We start from the raw sequence: 19,977 nt of genomic DNA on the forward strand, positions 1-19,977 counted from the left end.
ATGTTTATGTCACTTGTGTGTGACCAAGTAATACATATAGCGGATTGCTTCGACACAATATGTAAGTATATCGATAAAAACATATCGACCAAGCTGTTTATGGCATCGATACCTTAGTTGGTTTTGCAAATATTTTCGGCACTTCTACATAAAAGTATAAAATATAAAAACAATAATAAGAAAAATATTCGAGTCAGCAAAACATGTCGTTTCATTTAAGTACTAAAGAGCGATTATTACTGCTAATTGATGATATTGAAATGATATCTAAGGAACTAATAGAACAAGCGCATCAAAAAATATCCAGCACCGAATTGGCGGATTTGCTCGACTTGTTGGTTTCCAAAGAAGAGGAGTTTAGAAAAATGTTGGAGTTGGCAGAGGAGCAGGCCAAAGTGGAGGAAGCAATGGACAAACTACGTGCTAAAGTCGAAATACATGTAAGCCAAATTGTTACAACTGATATACATTTGATGTAAAACCAAAATTTCATTTTAGGATCGTGAGATACAAAAGCTGCAAAAATCACTGAAAGATGCCGAGCTTATACTGTCCACAGCCATATTTCAGGCACGTCAAAAGCTGGCCAGCATTAATCAGGCCAATAAGCGTCCGGTTTCATCTGAGGAGCTCATAAAATATGCACACCGCATTAGTTCAGCAAATGCAGTGAGCGCTCCATTGACTTGGTGTATTGGGGATCTTCGAAGGCCATATCCTACAGACATTGAAATGCGGAATGGACTTTTGGGTAAATCTGAACAGAATATAAACGGTGGACTTGTCGCGCATCAAAATAGCGCTATTCAGTCAGAAGCCCAGCGCAATTTGAGCGGTACTGGCGGCAGCAACGCTGGCAGTGGAAACGAAGTACCAAACGCATTCCAAAATCAATTCAGCTGGAATCTTGGTGAGCTGCACATGATGGGAGCATCTGGCAACTCTGTAGCCCTAGAAACACGTGCACACAAGGAATCTTCAGCTCAGGATGATGTTGAGGTCATGTCCACAGACAGCTCAAGTTCTAGTTCAAGTGATTCGCAATAGATGCACAAATAGTAATAGTGTAGCAATTAGGACAGAGTTTTATATATATATTACGTAATATTAAAAAACAAATATATTTATAAGTGTAAATTTTTATAAATGTATATACATAGCTAAACATCTATTTAAAAACCATCCTTGCGCGATATCGATGGCGACTTGTGGTGTTTGCACAGTTATCGACATTCACACATCAATACGCGAGAGAATGGCAATTAATTTGCTGGCATCGCCAATCACACGGAAATAATTCGACAAATTTTAGTTTTTTAATGGAAACAGAAAGGCTTTAAATTTTGCCTGTATATGATATATAACTCTGTTTACGATAAAACAGTCTATTCTGTAATGTGTGAGTGTGTGTGTTTGCGGTATAGCTAATGCAAAGGCCTTGAAAATTGTTACGAAAAACTGACTGACGACGTACGGAGTGGTGAGGTACGTGCTTTAAGAAGAAGAGAAGCCTCGCCAGCGCAATATTAGAAGTGGTGGTCAGGGAACAGCAGCAGTAGAAGCAGCAGAACCGCAGCACACCCCGCATTAATGTTACACACACACAAGACACTCTTTTTCCATTAAATTTCTGGAAAATTGCACATTGTGCGGATTGACTGCAGCATGATCCATTGCATGTATCTAGCTTACGTATGTAAAGCATAAAAGGCCCCTAGAAAACTGATACTGTTACCGAAACCGGATTAAAAGTGTAACTAGGGCGCCCCAGCTAAGTGAAAAGCTCGTGGCGTCGTGGCTTCGGAGCGGATATAGAGTTTCTACAAACAGTTTGACATTAAACTCAAAAATCATGATGATACAAGAGCCCGTACAGGTAAATCGATAGCAAACGATTACAGTAAAAAAAAATCATACATTTTTTCTATATTTATTTCCAATCTACTTTGAATAGGCCGCCATATGGCACTGTCTGAACCACTACGATAATAGAGATGCAGTTTTCCTGGCGGAACGCCTCTGCTCAGAAGGTTAGTAAGGCCTTCACTTCTTATACCTAAATATAAAAAATATATATTTGATATGCATTGTTCTTGCAGTGGAAAGCGATGAGACAATATATTTGTTAGCCACCAGCTATTATCGTTCAAATCAATTGGATCAAGCTTATTGGCTGCTACAAGAGAAGTCGCGACGCTCGCCCCAATGTCGCTACTTGCAGGCCAAATGCGCCTACGAGCTGAAAAAGTATGCAGAGGCCGAAAGTGCTCTAGTTTCGAGTGGGTTTGCGGATAACAAACATTTTGATGAGCTGCAACGTGAGTTTGGAGATATCGCCTGTTTCGCTTATCAATTGGTGGCGCAGATTTGTATGCGCACAGAGCGCCAGAAGTTGGCGGTGACTGCACTACGACGAGCGCTCAAACTAAACCCTTTTATGTGGCATGCGTTTGCTGATCTGTGCCTGCTGGGTCAGGACACGGATACTGCGGCAATATTCCAAATTCAAAGCACTGATGTGTTCAACACTTGCCAAGGCAGCAGCGCCAATGCCAATTCGATGGTGCTGTTCAGCGGCAGCTCTGCGAACGAGCAGCAACAACAGCTAGAGAATATTTTGCTAAACAACATAAGCAATAATTCACATTATATACTAAATACCCCAGTGGACCACAATCAGCAGCAGCAACAGCAGCAGAACAACAACGGCAACAGCTTGGCCACCCTACAGAATCTGATGACACCAAACAACAATATAAACAACAACAATAACAATCTCAACAGCTCTATTTCCATGCTGCGAGGTGGTGGCGGCGGTGGCGTTCAACAGCAGCAGAACACCAATTCAAGTATGATGTTGCTCGAGGACACGCCTATGGGTTATGCAACGCATGATGCCCCCACGCAACTGCATCAACAGCACCCGCAGCAGTTGTATGATACCAACAGCGGCACACCGTTTCGGAAGCAATTTAAATATCTGTCTGCAATATCACCGTTAACTCCTAGCTTTGGCGTTATGCCGCTGACTAGTCCCTCCGATGGCGGCTCAGCTGTGTTGCAAGCCAATTTGAGTGTTTCTGCGTATTCGCCATTGCCCCAAATGCTAGTGGAGGTTAATCAAGAGCCAAAAATGATGGGGAAGAAATTTAAGGCGCATGTTGGTGGCCTCATCAATCGTCAGGAGAAGAGTAAACCCGCCGTTTTTACACAGGCTGGCAATATAACACCTCGTACGCCAAACAATGTGGTGGGCAACGGTCCACCCAATCCCAATGCGGCGGTGCGGCGTAGCTCGCGGTTATTTAGCAATTCGGCATACTCGGTCAAGGAGAACAACAAATCGCCCAACATCACAAATAACAATAAATTTGTTCAGCCCCGATCGCCGCCACGTAAAACCAAATCGTCACGCATGACCAAAATCTGTTTAAGCAACGAGCTCATTGATGAGAAGTCGCATCACCATCTCGCCGAGAAGCTGAGCGAAAAGCAATCACGCAAGGAGAAAGAAAAGGTGGAAACAATCACATCGGCTGCTACAGTCGGCGGCAACAATCAAACAGGAGTAAATAATCGCAACGCCGATGACGCCAAAGTCCTGCTAAACAATAGCTTAAATAATGCCCAAACACTGGCGCATCAGTTGCTAACCATGAAAAAGCAATCGGCAGACGGTCTAATGCTGCTTCTCCGCGATCTTGCCGAGGGCTACAAACTTCTGTCGTCGTTTCAATGCAAGGCGGCCATTATGCATCTGGAGGCAACTATACCAAAGCATCATCTGAACTCGAGTTGGGTGCAATCGCTGATTGGCTTGTGTCGCTATGAGCTGCGTGACTACGAAGCTGCTGTGGTCATATTCAAGCGGATACATGAAATGGAGCCACGTCGCCTGGAGTACATGGAAATCTATTCCACATCCCTATGGCACTTGCAAAAGGAGGTGGAGCTGTCGGCCCTTGCGCAGGACCTGATTGGGCAGGATAAGCGCAGTCCGGTTACGTGGTGTGTGGCTGGCAATTGTTTCTCACTGCACAAGGAGCACGAGACGGCCATTAAATTCTTTAAGCGTGCCGTGCAAGTGGATCCCGACTTCGTTTACAGTTACACGCTCCTGGGCCACGAACTGGTACTTACCGAGGAATTTGACAAGGCCATGGACTATTTTAGGGCGGCAGTTGTACGCGATCCTCGGCATTATAATGCCTGGTTTGGCATTGGCACTATTTACTCCAAGCAGGAAAAATACGAGCTGGCCGAACTGCACTATCTCAAGGCACTCAAGATCAATACACAAAACTCGGTAATTTTGGTGCACATTGGAGCGATGCAGTTCTTTATGCAGAAAAAGGATTTGGCACTGCAAACGCTAAATACGGCAGCTACGATAGACCCGAAAAATCCGTTGGCCCGTTTCCATCGCGGCTCAATATATTTCTCGTTGGGTAAATATCAAGAGGCATTGCGCGAGCTGGAGGAGCTGAAGGAAATTGTGCCAAAAGAGTCGGTTGTGTTTTATCTGATTGGTAAAATACACAAGACGCTGGGCAACATGGATTTGGCATTGATGCATTTCAGCTGGGCCACCGATCTGGATCCCAAGGGGGCCAACAATCAAATCAAAGATGCCTTCGATTCAATGGCGCATCCCAATTGCTGTCCAGCAAATGACAATGCTCTTGATGTTGACTTTGAACCAACATCGGAGCGTTCCGACGACTCAACCCAGGCGCAGCAGGATGTTAGCTACGACAGCGACTACTAGAAAATGTCTCCAAGTCTGAGCGCTTGTATATAATTACATAATTAATACATACATATTTGAAGGAAAAACAAAAACCAATTATGAATTATATTGAAGTTTAGATAACGATTAGATTTAGGTTATTTATAACAAAAACAAAAAATAAGATGAAAAAGGTTTAAACAATTCACTCTGTCTCTGTGCACTCTGAAAGTCTTAGGCAACAAACAAAAATAATATACATTATATACCAATTACCAACTAAATTATACAAAATACAACAATTTAAATGATCGCTTAAGTTAAAAATCAAATCAAGAAAATCAAATGCAAATTCAAAGAAAACAATCAGTTTAGTTTCAAAAATGGGCGCGCAGTGACGCTGCCCACTTTCGATGCTCGATTGACGAAATTAATTGTAATCGATATTAGCTTGAGATTTGCCACTCGATGTGAATCAGGATCTAGATGATGCTTTCGCATTTGATTACTTAAATTAAACCTAAAGGCGTTGTTTGGGGATGCGTCACTGCAGCTCCACATGATAAATGACAAAATAATATACAAATTAACCTACAATTTTACAAGATTTTGTTGTAAGTTTATATGGACATGGCTTTCCTACTAGCTCCACATCCGCTTCGCTAGACAAGTCAGGCGACTCATATCGCGATTGCTGCAGTTCATCCAGAGTCAAGCGCTCAGTTAACTCCAAGACGTTGCGCAGGCGCTCGACTTTAACGCCCAACATGAATGCAATGTCGGGCAGCTGAGATTCCAGCACTCGATACTGGCGTGGCAATGCTATATTCAACGCATCTCGAATTTTCCTTGTACCAAACACCTCGGTTAGTGATTCACTTAAAGATGGCGTCGTTGAACCCCAAGATTCAACATTCGGTGGGGATGGTGAAAGCTGCTCGCTGTCCGTGGATATCGAATCAGAAATTTTGTTTGATTCATTAACAATTGTTGCAGAGCTGACACGTTGTAATTCACCCGAAAGAATGGTTCCAGTCGCATATTTCGGTGCCGATGGCAGCTGATGTACAAAATGAGCTGGGTAACGCTCCGGCAAAAGAGTCTGAGTCAAATTCATACACTGATATGAATAAGATTGAGTCGAGTTGGTGACCACTGTAGACACCTTGGGTGGGATTTCAGCTGCCAATGGAGTAGTCGTCGTGCACTGCAAAATTCCTGCTGAATCTCTCTCTTTTCCGGCGTTAGAAGTCAGAATTGGTTCTTGTCCTAGTTGAATGCTTTGCACAGGCTTTACTTGGCTTTTAGAATGCTTTCGATTAGTCCTGGATTTAGACTTGGTTTTGCCTGGCATTGATATTACTCTCTGCTGGGAGCTTAGTTCAAAGCGGTCCAGAGGAATTATTTCTGGCACCGGCTCAGATTGTGTTGCTATAAGCGCCTGAGCTGCCATACTCTTCTTTTTCGGACGTCCACGTCTTTTGAACGACACTGGGACCGGATCAATCTGTGCTGTAATTGTCTGAGCTGTCTCAATCTGCTTTTTCGGACGCCTTCCCCTTTTTCTCGATGCTGAGCGAATGCGGCCAATGGGAATTTTCGGAAGTTCATTATTGTTTAATTCTGATTCCACAGGATTTTCTAGCGCTCCTTTGCTAGAATTATTTGGTGCGGCTATATGGTTGGGTGGAATTTGAGCCAGTTGGCTGCATTCTTCATCAATATCTGCAAAGAGCTGAGGCGAGCCAACTCTATCTTCAGCTGATACAACTCTAGTACATTCGAGAGCATCCTTAGTAGAGTTTTTCTCACGTAAACGTTGGGAGCGACGCAGCTGCGAACCCGCCTCCTCTGATTGTAATGCTATCAAGTATTCAAGCTCTGAGCAATGTGTAGTAGCTGGACTAATGTTTCTCATTTCAATCGAAGTAATCATTGCTTTCAAGTTTGTTGTGTAAAATCTTTTTTTTTTTCAAACGACCACTATTTAAAGAAAAAGAGAATCAAAGCTGCCGTTACAGTTACGCCATTCGTGTCACATCAATCAGCATTTGCGCGCATGCAACTGGCAGTGTGGCAACGCCTATAATTTTTCTTTTCCTTTGTTTTCGTCTACCATTTGCATTGCTTGCTACCGAATCGTTCGAGTGTCGTTTAATTTTCAACTGAAGTCACATTGAAGTAAAACTGAATAATGCATATCTTAGATCTACCAGACACTGTCTTAATGGACATTTTCGAGCTACTCTCGTATGATGAGGTAGCCAAAAAGCGCGAGGTATGTAATAAAGTGCAATTCGTGAATCATAACTAAATCCGAGACGCTTCTATAAACTTCTGCAATGTTCTAGGTTTGCACTCGCTTCAACTATATTTGCCAACAGGTATTGAATACGGGATTCAATAAAGTTGTGCAGGAGCATGCCAAGAATTTCAAAAGGATCAAATCGCTGCTACCACGTCGCGAATCAGAGCGTCGGTAGGCCATATAATAGTAAACTGATTGTGGAATTTGATATAATATTTCTATTATTCAGCAATCATATGCTGGCACGCCACTCGGATATCCTGACTTCCATCGAGACACGTATTTCAATGCTCACAATGACATACTCCAAGTTTATCGATTTGAACATATGCTGCTTTATACCCGGCCGTGTCCTGGATGAAATTAATAACATATTGAAACTGTTGGGAGGCACAACCAAACCGTTGCGTCCGCATGAAGTGCTGCAGGAACTGCGCGACATCTCCTCAATGGCAATTGAGCACTTCGACGAGAAAATTGCTGTAAACTTTAAGACAGCCTTGAAAATTAACGAGTCCCCCAATGCACGCGTTGTTGTCTGCGGCGCCCTGGGTGACATCAGCTTTAATGGCGTCAAGGTCAGTTCTTTAAAGAAGATTCACCAGCCGCAACCGATGATTCAGCAGCCACTGGTGCACCAGGAGCCGTTGCTTCCGCCAGCACGTTGTCACAATATGCATTGTATAAACGATAAAAATGATGCATTGTTGCAAGCATTGCAATTGGCCAAATCACTGCCCATCACCGATAATGTCAAAAACTCCACTGAATGTGATTGCAAATATAACTATCAAACGAAACAGCTGCAGCGCCAATTGCAAACACAAAAGATGCTGACGATGAAAGTACGCCTTCTAGAAAATTCACGGAGAGCTCAGGACCGACGCCTGCAGGAGGCGATGGGTAGCATAACAGAACTGGCAACCCAAGTATTTGAACTCAAGCGTCAACTCGAGGATGTCATGGCGAAAGGCAAGCCCATGGAGACCACACCAAATGTTGCAGCTGGCGCTCTAAAGCGCTCAGCAAAGACTACCGATTGTTTGATGCCGGCCAAGAAACCGAAGGCTTAGTGCTGCCTTATGTAGGCTGTATAGATTGTACTTAGGATGTGACCGTAGGTTAAGCATTGTACTTTCGAATACTATATACATGAATATGAATAGATGTGATCGTGTGGTAAGATATCGTAGTCTCCATAAAGCTGCTGCCGTTAATCAGGATACGGATTAAATAGGTAGATGTACTATATAGCAATAATCAGGCGAGTGTGAAAACATTACCGTGCAACTTATATTTCGAGTTAAGATTTATTGTTGCACTTGTTAATTAAATATTGTATTACACTTTTACAACTATATAAATACATAGAACATCTATATTAAACTCCCCATTCATACCTCATTTGACTTGAAATATGGACTGCCGTCTAGTTACTTTTCATTACTATTTTTTGTGGGTTTGTTTTGTCAAGAGTTGTGTGATTGCGTGTGTGTTTAGCCATTTACTATATATAGCACTGGTAGATGATAAATATGCATACATGTATATTTAAAAAGTACATTACATCAAACTGGAACATCTATAAAATGTAACGCTATATCATCTGCAAGATTTGCCAGGAGTCTAGGAAGTTATTCTTGCATTAGATTAGTTTGGTTATGCCGCTGGGCCAACTGCTATTTCTATTTCTATTGCTATTGCTATCTAAGAGTACATCTCCCATTCATATTAGATGTCTATATGTTGCTTATGGTAATTGTTAATAGTACATATTTTAGTGTAAAAAAGGTAGTAAAAAATTGCAACTTGTTAGCAGTGTGCTTAAATCTTTGTATTAACTGACGGCGAGCGCAAGCTCTTGACTTAATTGTAAGCTAACTAATTCCTAAGTTGATTCTTTCAGTATATATATACATATACAATCAATAACACACAGGATAAATCTATATATATATACTCAGTAATAACAAAAGAAAATGGAAAACAAAATCATTGCAAACGCGTTACTTAAAAATTATTAGTTGCTATGTACACCTATTGTTTATGCATGCCTATAAATATATATCTATACACCTATGTGTATAAATATATTTATTTATGTTTGTATCAAATTGCAAGCATTGCCACGATGAAAACCCTACACAGACATATATGTATAAATCTATATATAATCTATATGCTACAATTTATAAATACATTTATGCAGCTGTTGCCATGTCCTATGTACAAAGATTCTTAAACGCTGCCGTTTAAATCGTTTTTATCATAATTGCGCTCATTTAGTAGCGTCGCCGACGTTGCTACTTTTTCTTAACGGCTGCCTTGTGCTGAATCTTCTCCTGGAGCTGCCGTATCAGCTGTTGAATATCGTCGACATTGTACGCATAAATCAGTTTACATTGCTTGGCCTGAATGTTGCCGTTGTTGAGATTTTTGAGCGCATGCTGCAAACAGTAGACGTTGCCCTCCTCGGTGCGCACCATCGATATATACAGATTGGCCCGACATAGATCGCATTCGCTCTCAATTGATTTGTGCGGCGGTTGCTGTTGCTTCTTGGCCTTTTGGCCCTTCTCCGCCTGCACCTTCTCGGTGGATGTGACGCCAGCGGCCTAAAAATAGATGCCAATTTTTAATTATCAATTATTTTTCTTGTCCATTTTAATGATGACATACCCTGAGCTGCTCGCGTGCGGCTGATTCCTTCTCGCAGACCTCGTTTAGCATGGGCAGCATCTGCTGCAGTGTATCCGAATTGACGCGCTGATCGTAGCCAAGGGCGAAGAGCAACTGCTCCAGGGAGAACATTGCCGGTTCGCAGCTCTCATGAATGTCCTGAAATGGCAAAACATAAATTAAACGGTTTAATTTTGTTTAATATGCAAGCTGAGTTCGAGATTTACCCTGAAATCATCCTTGGCTAAGTCCAGCCACGACATTGTTGCGAAATAGACGCTTTCAGAGACCACATAGCCCGTGGCAAGGCTGGAGGTATAGGCGCGCGGGAAAACTACAATGAACTCGCCCGGCTTCTGCTCGATGCGGCACAGCGAGACGCCGCGATCGGTGAGCATGTGTGGAGGCACCATCACCGTATCACAGGGTAACCAAATCGTCTTATTCTGACAGTGCGTCGGTATTAGCGACGTCAACGCCGAACGGAAATTGGCGCTCTGGTCGTCGGGTATGCCGTACCACAGCTTAGAGGCACCTGTATGCAGATACTCAATCCAGGACAGGCCATGGGGATCGCGATACCAGCAGCAGGCGGAGAAGAGCATGCCCACATGCAGCGTGGGCACTGTCACACCCATTACAGGTCCAAGTGAGCGCAGCACAGAGCCCGCGTTATTGGTCAAAACTTTGAGATTCCACGGATGACGCGCATAGTTTGAGCCCTTGCCCTTGGGACCCGGACTAGGAAAACCATAGCCCCAGCCCGAGCTATCAATGGAGCCCGAATGCACGCACACATGACTGTCGCGCACGGCTACATGGCGCCAGAACTCAGCCTCCACTTCGTTGACCGTCGGATCGGTGCTCTTGAACCACAGGGCCATAGTGTTGCGCGCTATCCGATAGAATTGACTGAGCGCCATGCTGCGGCCCTTGACAATGCACTCCATGGAAACGCCGTCGATCTCCTCCTCCGACTCCTCATCCTCGTCCGTGGACACATCGTCCTCCTCGTTCGAAACGCTCTCGGTGCTGTTCACAAAACGATCTGCATTGCGTCGAGCGCGTGCCTCACGCTTCGCCCAATCCGCCTCGACCTCATCGAAGAGTTTCTGTCGCTCTGCCGGCGAGAGGGTGTCGTAGGGCAGCAAGTACTTGCAGTAGATGTCGTCCAGCTTGGTCACACGATCTTGTGCGAGCTTGGGTATGCACATTTCTTCGGCCACGCGGGCCCATTTCTTTTTCTCGATGACCTCCTTCAGGCCGCCCAGCTCCTGAACGGTGTGATATAGACGCGGCAGATCCACCTCCATGCCGCCGATCCAGGGCGCATGATTCATCACAATGCTCTGGGTGGCCAAGTACTTTTTGATCGCGCTCAACTCCTTGGCACTGGGCCCCCAGCGGTGCAGCATCTTATGCACATACTGATTGTACGCCGTGAAGCGCATCTCATCCGAGATGCGACACTCGGGCTTGAAACTGGCCGGCGGTATGATCTTGCAGATGCCGAAGCGGGCAGCAATCGGTGTGATGCGCTCAATAAATTCAATGGGATCGGCGAACTCCTTCTCGGTGGGCTTAAATATGGGCGCCTCGACCATCTGTGTTGGGTCATCGTGTCGCGGGAATGCCGTATTATTGGCCATCTTGATGGGCGTATCATCCTTGTACTTCTTGGCCAGGGCTGTCGACGCGGCTGTCACTGCAGCATTGCGCGACTTGCCAGAGCCGGAGAAAAGCGAAGAATTCGAATTGACGCGCACCAGGCCCGTTGCCGCCGACGCCGTCGATGTCGCTGCTGCTGCTGCTGCTGCAGATGATGTGCTGGCCTTCATGGTATTGGTGGCTGCTATGACGGCGGCAACGGCATCGCTGCTCGTGTTGGCCGCATTGAGCAGCGTTTTGACCAGCTCATTGTCCGGCAGCGGTTTCGTCGAATTGGTGTCCATTTGCGCTTTAGTTACGAGCGTTGCCTGCATCACCACCTTCTGATTGGGCCCGTCGGGACCCTCACGGCCCAGCTTGACGGCCACGCCTTGTATGCCGCCCTCACCGCCGCCGCTTGCCCCCTGCAGCAGTGGTATATAAAAGGTGGCGCCTTCGGCATCAGAATCTCCACCTGTGCTGGCTGCTGCAGCTGTCGCAGCGGCTGTTGCTTGTTGCTGCTGCTGTTGTTGTTGCTGTTGTTTCTTTCGCGCTGCTGCTGATGCTGTCGCTGCTTTATTGGGCTTCTCCAGCTTATCAGTGGGACTGAGGGTCAACTGCACTGCCGTCGCTGCCGCTGCAGCAGCTGCGCGTTTCTTCGTCGGCGAACGCTCGCTGAGCGCCGGTGGTGGCGCTGCTGTATCGTTGTCTGCGTTACGACGACGATTTGTTGATTTGCCCGCAGCAACAGTTGCTGTTGCAGCTGCACCTGATCCTGCTGCTGCTGCTGCTGAGTCCTCATCCTTACCAAAGGCATAAATCGAAGTTTTTTCGGCAACTTTGGTCGACTGCTGCTGCAGCTGCTTGCTTTCTGCCTGCGCTTGGGCCTTGGCCTTGCTCTGACTCTGGTAAACAGGCGTTCGCTTGGTAGGCGTGGCTGGCGTTGACGCTCCTGCCTTAGTATTGCTCGGGCTGGGCGGTGGCGTTGATTGCTTAGCAGCAGCTGCTGCGGCTGCCGCTGCGGCAGCATTGGTTTGCTTTTTATTGGCTGTCTTCTGTTTACTGGGCGGCGGCGGTGGCGGCGTCGGCGTTGCACTGGGCGTAGGCGTGGCAGTGGCGCTTCGTTTGCTGCCCGCTCCAGCGGCGGCTGCGGCAGGTTGCGTTGCAGCCGCCTTAGCACTATTGCTGGCTGCATTCTTCGGCTTCTTGTCTCCCGACGATGTTTCCACCTGCGATTTCTGGGTGAGATTCACGGGTGTCATGCACTTGTCAAAGTCCAGCGTTTCGGGCTCTGCCTCTGTGTCCTTGCGATTGCTGGCAATTGTTGCCGCAGCTGTAGCGCTGCTGACTAGCACTGGGGTCGCCTTCAGGGACGGGCCCTTGGCTGACCAGGCGCTCTCGCTCTTGCCCAGCTCGCCGCGCGTATTCTTCGAGGAGCTGCTGAAGCTGGTGCTCTCTTTGTCATCGCGGGTGGTGGGTCCTGGCGGAGTTTGTGCCTGCTGTGGCCGTAAGCTGTCATCGTAATCGTCGTCCAGATCATCCTGGATCTCGTCCGGATTCGAGCTGCACTCGATCAGCCACTTCTGTATCTGCTCGTGCGTCATGTTCACCTTGGCCTTGCGCCGCTCCTTGCTCGACAGCTGATCGCCAAAGTAGCCCTCGGTGGGCACTACCGGCCCCAGCACCGGCTTGTGTATGGAACCACATTTGCCCAGCGTGCATTTGGTGTTGTCCGGCCCGGAGCTTTGCGCCAAACTCACGCTGGCTATGCCAAAAATCTTACCCGACTCCTCTTTGCTGGGCATGAGCGTGGCCTGTGCCAGGATGCTGCCGATTTCATCTTTCAGCGGGTCCGCATTGTTGTTGGTCTGCGTTGCAGGTGTTGTTGCGCTCGTTGTTGCTGCTGCTGCTGCTCCAACTGTTGCTGCTGTCAGCTGCAGTTGGCCTGGCGCTGGCGACGCCTGATGCTGCTGTTGATTCTGTTGTTGTTGTTGCTGCTGCTGCTGCTGTTGCTGCAACTGTTGTTGCTGTTGCTGATGTTGGTGTTGCTGCGAAGCGACCGCAGCAGCCGCTGCAGCTGCTGCCGCCGCCGATGTGGAAGCCATCGTCGAGGGCGTCGCACTTAGACTGAGATTGAGACTTTGACTTTGACTAACTGTTACGCTCTTTGGTGCGGCTGCCACAGGTGTCGTGAGGCTGTTGAGCGTGGAGCGCGCTGCTGTCGTAGCCGTAAAGCTGCTGTTGCTGAGCGCATTGCTCGCTGCCACGCTGCCGATGCTGTTGTTGTTGTTGACAATGTTGTTGGCGCGCGGCAAAACACTGCTGCGATCATATTTGGGCGTTAGAAAATTGGGATTTATTTTGGGACACTGATACGCCTCAATGGGCGGCGGATAAGTTGTGGGTGGCGTCTGATATTTCAACGGGGATGTCACGCTGCTCGCTGCGGCCAATGTTGACGTTAGCTGCTGCTGCTGCGGCTGCTGTTGATGCTGTTGGTGCTGGGGTGTCTTATTGCCAGCAGCAGCTGCTGCCGCCGCCGCCGCCGCCGCTACAGCAACTCCAAATGTCGAGGGTCGCACATACGGCGTATGATAATGCGGCGATGCTTGCGGCAAATACGATGAGGTCTTCGCGAATCCCACAGCCGCCGTGCTTAGACCGCCGCCCGCAGCACCTGGCAGCGCATACGTGGCGGGCACGTTAAGTATCTTCGACGTGGGCACCGGCGACTTCTTCTCCATGGCCTTCAGTGTGGCTGAAGCCGATGCATAGCTGGGTGGTGATATGGAGTAAGGCATGGGCTTGGCGGTCAGCGGCAGCATCGTTAGCTGCGTGGTGCCTTGCACAGTGGGTGGACAACTGGGTTGCGGAGTCAAAGGCTTAAGTGTTGGTGATGTTGTTGTTGTTGCAGCCACTGTTGCTGTTGCTGTTGTTGCTGCTGCTGCTACTGTTGTTGTTGTTGCTGCTACCGTTGTTGTTGCTGTTGCAGGGACGACTGCTGTTGCAACTGTTGCTTCCGCTGCTGTTGTTGTTGAATCTTCAGCTTTGCTGTTGCTGGCTTTGGTTGCTGTTGCAGATGCTGCTACTGTGCCTGCTGTTGTTGTTGTCGTCGTCGTCGTTACTTCTCCGGCTCCTGCTGCTGTTGTTGTTGCTGCTGCTGCTGCCGCTGCTGTGGCTGCTGCTGAGGGCACTTTGATGGCCAATGGCTCGTCATCTGAGTCGCTAAAACTCTTTTCCAGCTTGCGCTTGGTTTCGTTTAGCTCCTCATTTATTAAAAAATCCTCCTCCGCATCGGAGTCGTCTTTCTGTTGCTGCTGCTGATGATGTTGTTGCTGCTGCTTTTGTTGCTGCTGTTCGGACTTAGCTTTGGCCAGGGCCAGTGCACCCTTTTTTACCAGCATGCCCTCAATTTGTGGTTTGCCAGTCGGGGCCGCTGAGCCACTCGCACTACCCGTTGTCCCTTTTCCCTGCTTGGGCGGCCGTCCACGTCTCGCTGGGGCTGGCGGCGCGGTTGCTGCTGTCGCTTCTGGTGAGGATAGATCCGGAGTCTGCTCGGCAGCTGTAACTGAAGTTGTTGCTGCTGCTGCTCCTGCTGCATTTTCCGCCTCCGCTGCAGCTGCGGATTTATTGGACTTTTTTGATGCCTCTGCTGCTCCTGATTTGCCAGACGCATTCTTCTTCATCTCCTTTTCCATCTTTTCCATTTGCTTGACATTAGGTATGTCTGGAAAGCTGCTGAGCGACAGGTCATCCTCCTCATCGTCCGCCATCTGCAGCTTGTGCCCAATGATGCCCATATAGATAGCCGCCGCCTCCTTCGTCTTCCGAGACGGCCGTTGACTCCGCTGCGGACTGGGACTCACTGATCGTTCGGCTTTGCTTGCCTTTGACTGCGCCTGACGACGCACGGGACGAGCACTCTGGGCAGGCTTCTTGGGCGAGGGTGGCGACGTTTCTGAGTCTCCTTCTCCTTCTTCCAGCTGTTCAATTTCCTCGTCGGCTTTCTTTTTGAGCGCTTTTCCTCGTTTCGATTTGGGCTGCTCCGCCTCCGTCTTGCTGGGTGTCGTTGCTTTAGCTGCTTCTGCCTTCTCCTCCTCTCGTTGCTGCTGCTGTTTTTTTGCTGATCCGCCTGCTGACTTGCGCCCACGTGCGTTGCTTGTAGCGGCTGCTGCTGCAGTTGCCCCTGTTCCTGCTGCACTCTTCTTAGCGCCCTTCTTCAGCTTTATGGCTTTGGCCAGCGGCTGTTCATCGTCGGAACTGAAGTCGAATACATTCAGCCCCTTCTGCTGTTCGGTCGCTGTCACAGTTGAGGTTGTGCTTCCGTTTTCTAATTGCTTCTTGGCCGCATCTTTGGCATAAATGCTTGAGTTGGTTTTCTCCTTACTGATCTCTCGCTTCTTGGTCTCGGTTGCTGCAGCGGGCTTCTTCTGCTCCAGCACCTCCTTTTCCTTCTCCTCCTCCGTATCCGGCTCCTGCTTGGGCGGCACCTTGACGGGCTCAAAAAAAGCCCGCTGTCGTGTCATGCGCCCCGACGACTCTGGCGAGGGTATGAATATGGGTGATTCCCGTTGCCGCACCCGCTTCACAGGACCCTTTTCTTTCTCCTTGCTGCTGCTGTTCTCGGTGACAGCTGGAGATACAGCCGCTCGTGATTTTCTACCAGCCGCTGCCGCTGATGTTGCCTGGTTTCGTCCGCGTTTGGCATTCGAGTGTGTCGTTTCCGACTTGGTATCATCAGCGCCGCCATTGCGTGAACTGGCATCGTGGGCCGAGAAAAACTCATCCTCGTCGTCCTCTTCCTCGTCTTCTGCTAGATGAGCGGAATCATCTTTAGGTGGTTCTGACTCATCTTCCTTTTCCTTATTGGTGGCGCGATTCGAGCGACGTTTTAAGATCTCGGTGCGCCTAGCGCCTCGTCTGTTGCCCTCGGCTATTACCTCAGCACGCTTGCGCACTGCGCCCGCCAGGAGCACAGGAGGAGGAGCTGCTGGCAGAGGCTTCACAGATTCAGTTTTATCACTAGCTACTTTGTCCGCTGTCCCCAAATCTGGCGGCACCAACTGCGGTTGCTGTTGTTGCTGCGTCTGTTGCTTTGGCATTTGCCCAACTTTAGCTTTACCTGTGGTTGTTGCCGTTGCTGCTGCTGTTTTGGCGGGTCTGCCGCGTTTCTTTTTGCCAATATTCTTCTTTTTGCTGTTGCTGCTGGTATCGGTGGCTGGTGGAGCTTCATTTGCCTTGCTCTTGCCCTGATTCAAATAGTCCAAATGGGCGGGCAAAGCCGATGTGCCGCGCAGACAGAGAAATGTGACAAAATCATGTGCCTTGGGACACTTATTTGGCAATATCTCTATCGGTGGTTGGTGGCTTTCTGAGGATGTGCTGGGTCCAGACGCTGATGCTGAGGATGCTGCTGCTGCTGCAACGTTGACCGCACTGAAACCGCCTGCAGCGGTGGGTGCGCTCTGGCCTTGTGCAAATTTACGCTGCGCCTGCACCTTTGTTCTGTGGGTGTGGGTGGGATATAGATACGCAAAAGACAAGTGTGAGTCGTTTTTAATTGGTAACAAATGCAACTGAATACAAATCAAATGCAAAATCAAAGAACAAAACAAAAACGCATCGAATTTCCCAACACGTACACAGCCACACACACGCACAATCACCCCCACCCACACACATGGGCACCTGCTCTACCCTAAAGTAACTGCGAATCAGCCCTTGGCCTGTGCAACAACAGCGCCACGAAGCGTGTTCGACAGTGATGCGCTCTATTAACCGCTAAATAGCTAAAACAAACTGATTTATAACGTTCATATACTAATATTCTAACTTTTTTAATTTTTTTTTTTTTTTGTTTAAGAATTTAAAAGACCGCTATTATTTATTATTATTATATTTCAAATTTCAATTGTTTTATCAATATTTTCAACATAAAGCCAAGAACACCGTTGCTTATACAATGTAGCGCATCACACATCACGTTGAGCAGAGGTGTGGGTGTGACGGGGAGGGCGATATTGCTGTTAGTACATTTAACAGTGACTGCCACTGCGTCGTCATCTCTGTAGAGAATTTACACACATATGCAGTCATCTACGATCGACTAAATAGATAGGGGGAGGCATTGGCTCACCTTTTGGGCATCTCAGGTGATGACTCTACAGCAACGGTCGCCGCTGCCGCCAACGACGATGACGTTGGCGGGGTCTCCGTTTCCTTACGGCGACGCTTGTTGTCTTTTGAGACAACCATTTTGTTGCGAATTTTTCGCGCCTCTTTTTCCCCCAATATTTTTCTCTTTGAGACGTGGAAATGCGACCGTTGTTAATACACAGTTAATATAAAATTTAATATTTTGGTAATAATTGCAATTTGTTTTTATTCCCCCGGACTCAGCATTTACATAAACGTACGCAATTGCCAATTTTCCACTGACACTACAAACACTGATTTTGTTGGTGGCGCCTGCACGAAGTTGAAATCATATTTTCGCGTCATATTTTCGTTATTTTACCTAGCCGTACACATTATAATTGATATACTAAAATATATATTATTGTCTCACTGTTACTGTTATCGTACACATTATTAGTTTACATTTCACTGGCTGCAGAAAAGTTAAATTTTTTATGTGAGATTTTCCATTCTGCTTGCACATAATTTTTTTTCCCCACCGCTTTGCTTTGTGTCCGCCATGACATTAGAGATGTACATATAATTTAAACATCGTCACTAAACGCATTATTGACAATCGCTTTGCAGCTGTGCCTGGAGAACTAAATTTATGCCATTTTAATTTGTAATATAGTATACTGATGTACAAAATTGGTTTTTAGTGATATAGCAATATTTTTTATTATTACACAATAGATAATTAAAAATTAATATATTGCGTTATGGAAATGTTTGCTTTTGGTTCAACATGTGTTGCATATCGATACTATTGTCAAGTGCGAATCAACATGATGTGCACGAGTATGTAAACCTATCGGTCGCTTAATATATCGCTTTATTATATCGTTAATTTATTAACATCCCTAACATTAATCGTGTAGCTTGTGAGTTGACAAAAATTTTTGTAGAAGCAATTTTCGCAAATTGAGCAATCAAAAAGGAACTTCACACAATGAGCGAAGGAGCAGGCAATTGGTGTCTTATAGAAAGTGATCCAGGCGTATTCACAGAGCTGATACGCGAATTTGGTAGGTTGAAAATACAGCGCGCGCTTTTTTTTTCAAGACGTGGTTGCCAATGCCGGCATCAAATATTGCTATACATAGTTCTTATATGAATGAAACGTTTTTCTCCGTTATGTAGGCTGCGATGGCGCACAAGTGGAAGAAATCTGGAGCTTGGACAGTGAATCATTCAAAGACTTAGAACCTATACATGGTCTGATATTTTTGTTCAAATGGGTGCAGGAAGACGAGCCCGCTGGGAAAGTTGTCCTGGATCGGGATCACATATTCTTTGCCAAGCAAGTGATTAACAATGCCTGTGCAACGCAAGCCATACTTAGCTTGCTATTAAACCTCAATCATGAGGATATTAAACTGGGCGAAACACTAACCAATTTCAAGGAGTTCTGCCAGGGCTTCGATCCCTACAACAAGGGACTCACACTGAGCAATGCCTCCCAGATACGCACGGTGCACAATTCATTTGCCCGTCAAACGCTCTTTGAGCTGGATATGAAGAATCAAAACAAGGATGAGGATGTCTATCACTTTGTTGGCTATATGCCCATTGCCGGGCGTCTATATGAGCTGGACGGTCTGCGCGAGGGACCCATCGACTTGGGCGAGATCAAGCCAGATCAAAATTGGATTGATGTGGTGCGACCGATCATTGAGAAGCGCATGCAGCGTTACAGCGATGGTGAGATACATTTCAATCTAATGGCACTAATCTCCGACAGACAGCGAATCTATGAGAAACAAATCGAAAAACTTCTCAATCCGGCTGCCGATGCCATGGACACTGCAGATGATCGTCAGACTGAAATCAATAGCTTACGCTCGTACATACAGTACGAAATTGAGAAGAAAAAACGATACAAGGCAAGAACAAATATCGAATCATATTTCATTGAATATGTTAATAATTAAACTCTCTCATTGTAGATAGAGAACGTGCGACGCAAACACAACTATTTGCCGTTTATTGTGGAGCTTTTAAAAATGCTGGGTGAGACTGGACAATTGTTGCCCATTTATGAAAAGGCCAAGCAGCGGGCGCTAGAGCGCGAGCAGAAAATGAGCAAAAAAGAAACAAATTAATAGATGTTTACCAACACTCTCTTTAAGAGCAATTCAAAATTGCGCGCGCTAGTTGGAAAAAATATACACAACATATTCTTATTGATATATTTAAGTAAGAAATCTTTTTTGTTAGGGCGTCGCGTGTGTGTGTTAGTTAAGCCACCCATATTAACTGCCTTGTATCGTATTTAGCTATTTTGTACCCCTCAAAAATGTCTATAAATTGCTGCAAATTAATATTCGTATAAAGGAAAAATAATTTTGAATCAATGAAATAAAATGGTTCCGTACAATTAACAGAGAAACAAAACAAGTGATTGGCGTTTTAGTATATAATATATTTGTTTATG

General features: G+C 46.7%; 6 protein-coding genes across 6 annotated transcripts; 4 read left to right on the forward strand and 2 right to left on the reverse strand.

Moving 5' to 3' along the window:
- Window positions 1–83: 83 nt before the first annotated feature.
- MED4 (mediator complex subunit 4) lies at window positions 84–1,137 on the forward strand. Its single transcript, XM_018100042.3, has 2 exons — window positions 84–440; window positions 499–1,137. Exons 1-2 carry the CDS (start codon window positions 204–206, stop codon window positions 1,045–1,047), a joined length of 786 nt encoding a protein of 261 aa, XP_017955531.1. The 5' UTR covers window positions 84–203; the 3' UTR covers window positions 1,048–1,137.
- A 27-nt stretch (window positions 1,138–1,164) lies between these two features.
- Cdc27 (cell division cycle protein 27) lies at window positions 1,165–5,037 on the forward strand. The gene is made up of 3 exons (XM_018100021.3): window positions 1,165–1,876; window positions 1,955–2,030; window positions 2,100–5,037. The coding sequence occupies exons 1-3, from the start codon at window positions 1,853–1,855 to the stop codon at window positions 4,766–4,768; spliced, it is 2,769 nt and encodes a 922-aa protein (XP_017955510.1). The 5' UTR covers window positions 1,165–1,852; the 3' UTR covers window positions 4,769–5,037.
- On the reverse strand, window positions 4,043–6,685 carry mei-P22 (meiotic P22). The gene has a single exon (XM_018101882.3). The coding sequence runs from the start codon at window positions 6,663–6,665 to the stop codon at window positions 5,316–5,318; it is 1,350 nt and encodes a 449-aa protein (XP_017957371.1). The 5' UTR covers window positions 6,666–6,685; the 3' UTR covers window positions 4,043–5,315.
- A 42-nt stretch (window positions 6,686–6,727) lies between these two features.
- Window positions 6,728–8,423, forward strand: pall (F-box protein pallbearer). The gene is made up of 3 exons (XM_018101883.3): window positions 6,728–7,007; window positions 7,081–7,208; window positions 7,267–8,423. The coding sequence occupies exons 1-3, from the start codon at window positions 6,924–6,926 to the stop codon at window positions 8,108–8,110; spliced, it is 1,056 nt and encodes a 351-aa protein (XP_017957372.1). The 5' UTR covers window positions 6,728–6,923; the 3' UTR covers window positions 8,111–8,423.
- Jarid2 (Jumonji, AT rich interactive domain 2) lies at window positions 8,331–18,145 on the reverse strand. Its single transcript, XM_089260094.1, has 4 exons — window positions 17,500–18,145; window positions 9,944–16,868; window positions 9,717–9,875; window positions 8,331–9,652 (listed from the first exon to the last, which is right to left on the reverse strand). The coding sequence occupies exons 1-4, from the start codon at window positions 17,616–17,618 to the stop codon at window positions 9,341–9,343; spliced, it is 7,515 nt and encodes a 2,504-aa protein (XP_089116220.1). The 5' UTR covers window positions 17,619–18,145; the 3' UTR covers window positions 8,331–9,340.
- A 240-nt stretch (window positions 18,146–18,385) lies between these two features.
- Window positions 18,386–19,743, forward strand: Uch-L5 (ubiquitin carboxy-terminal hydrolase L5). The gene is made up of 3 exons (XM_018101884.3): window positions 18,386–18,568; window positions 18,684–19,426; window positions 19,490–19,743. Exons 1-3 carry the CDS (start codon window positions 18,493–18,495, stop codon window positions 19,643–19,645), a joined length of 975 nt encoding a protein of 324 aa, XP_017957373.1. The 5' UTR covers window positions 18,386–18,492; the 3' UTR covers window positions 19,646–19,743.
- The last annotated feature ends 234 nt before the right edge of the window (window positions 19,744–19,977 follow it).

The sequence above is a fragment of the Drosophila navojoa genome, chromosome 4, assembly GCF_054131105.1.
Source record: "Drosophila navojoa isolate 15081-1374.11 chromosome 4, UAZ_NAV_1.0, whole genome shotgun sequence".
NCBI lineage: Eukaryota > Metazoa > Arthropoda > Insecta > Diptera > Drosophilidae > Drosophila > Drosophila navojoa.

Excerpts from the sequence above, each read along its gene's own strand:
- MED4 (XM_018100042.3), top strand. The coding sequence starts at position 204 with ATGTCGTTTCATTTAAGTACTAAAGAGCGATTATTACTGCTAATTGAT. Across the intron at positions 441-498 it reads GTGCTAAAGTCGAAATACAT|GATCGTGAGATACAAAAGCT; the intron begins GTAAGCCAAATT and ends ATTTCATTTTAG.
- pall (XM_018101883.3), top strand. The coding sequence starts at position 6,924 with ATGCATATCTTAGATCTACCAGACACTGTCTTAATGGACATTTTCGAG. Across the intron at positions 7,008-7,080 it reads AGGTAGCCAAAAAGCGCGAG|GTTTGCACTCGCTTCAACTA; the intron begins GTATGTAATAAA and ends GCAATGTTCTAG. Across the intron at positions 7,209-7,266 it reads CGTCGCGAATCAGAGCGTCG|CAATCATATGCTGGCACGCC; the intron begins GTAGGCCATATA and ends TCTATTATTCAG.
- Cdc27 (XM_018100021.3), top strand. The coding sequence starts at position 1,853 with ATGATGATACAAGAGCCCGTACAG. Across the intron at positions 1,877-1,954 it reads TGATACAAGAGCCCGTACAG|GCCGCCATATGGCACTGTCT; the intron begins GTAAATCGATAG and ends TACTTTGAATAG. Across the intron at positions 2,031-2,099 it reads GGAACGCCTCTGCTCAGAAG|TGGAAAGCGATGAGACAATA; the intron begins GTTAGTAAGGCC and ends TTGTTCTTGCAG.
- Jarid2 (XM_089260094.1), bottom strand. The coding sequence starts at position 17,618 with ATGGTTGTCTCAAAAGACAACAAGCGTCGCCGTAAGGAAACGGAGACC. Across the intron at positions 16,869-17,499 it reads TCACCTGAGATGCCCAAAAG|AACAAAGGTGCAGGCGCAGC; the intron begins GTGAGCCAATGC and ends CCACACCCACAG. Across the intron at positions 9,653-9,716 it reads CCGCACGCGAGCAGCTCAGG|GCCGCTGGCGTCACATCCAC; the intron begins GTATGTCATCAT and ends ATCTATTTTTAG.
- Uch-L5 (XM_018101884.3), top strand. The coding sequence starts at position 18,493 with ATGAGCGAAGGAGCAGGCAATTGGTGTCTTATAGAAAGTGATCCAGGC. Across the intron at positions 18,569-18,683 it reads AGAGCTGATACGCGAATTTG|GCTGCGATGGCGCACAAGTG; the intron begins GTAGGTTGAAAA and ends TCCGTTATGTAG. Across the intron at positions 19,427-19,489 it reads AGAAGAAAAAACGATACAAG|ATAGAGAACGTGCGACGCAA; the intron begins GCAAGAACAAAT and ends CTCTCATTGTAG.
- mei-P22 (XM_018101882.3), bottom strand. The coding sequence starts at position 6,665 with ATGATTACTTCGATTGAAATGAGAAACATTAGTCCAGCTACTACACAT.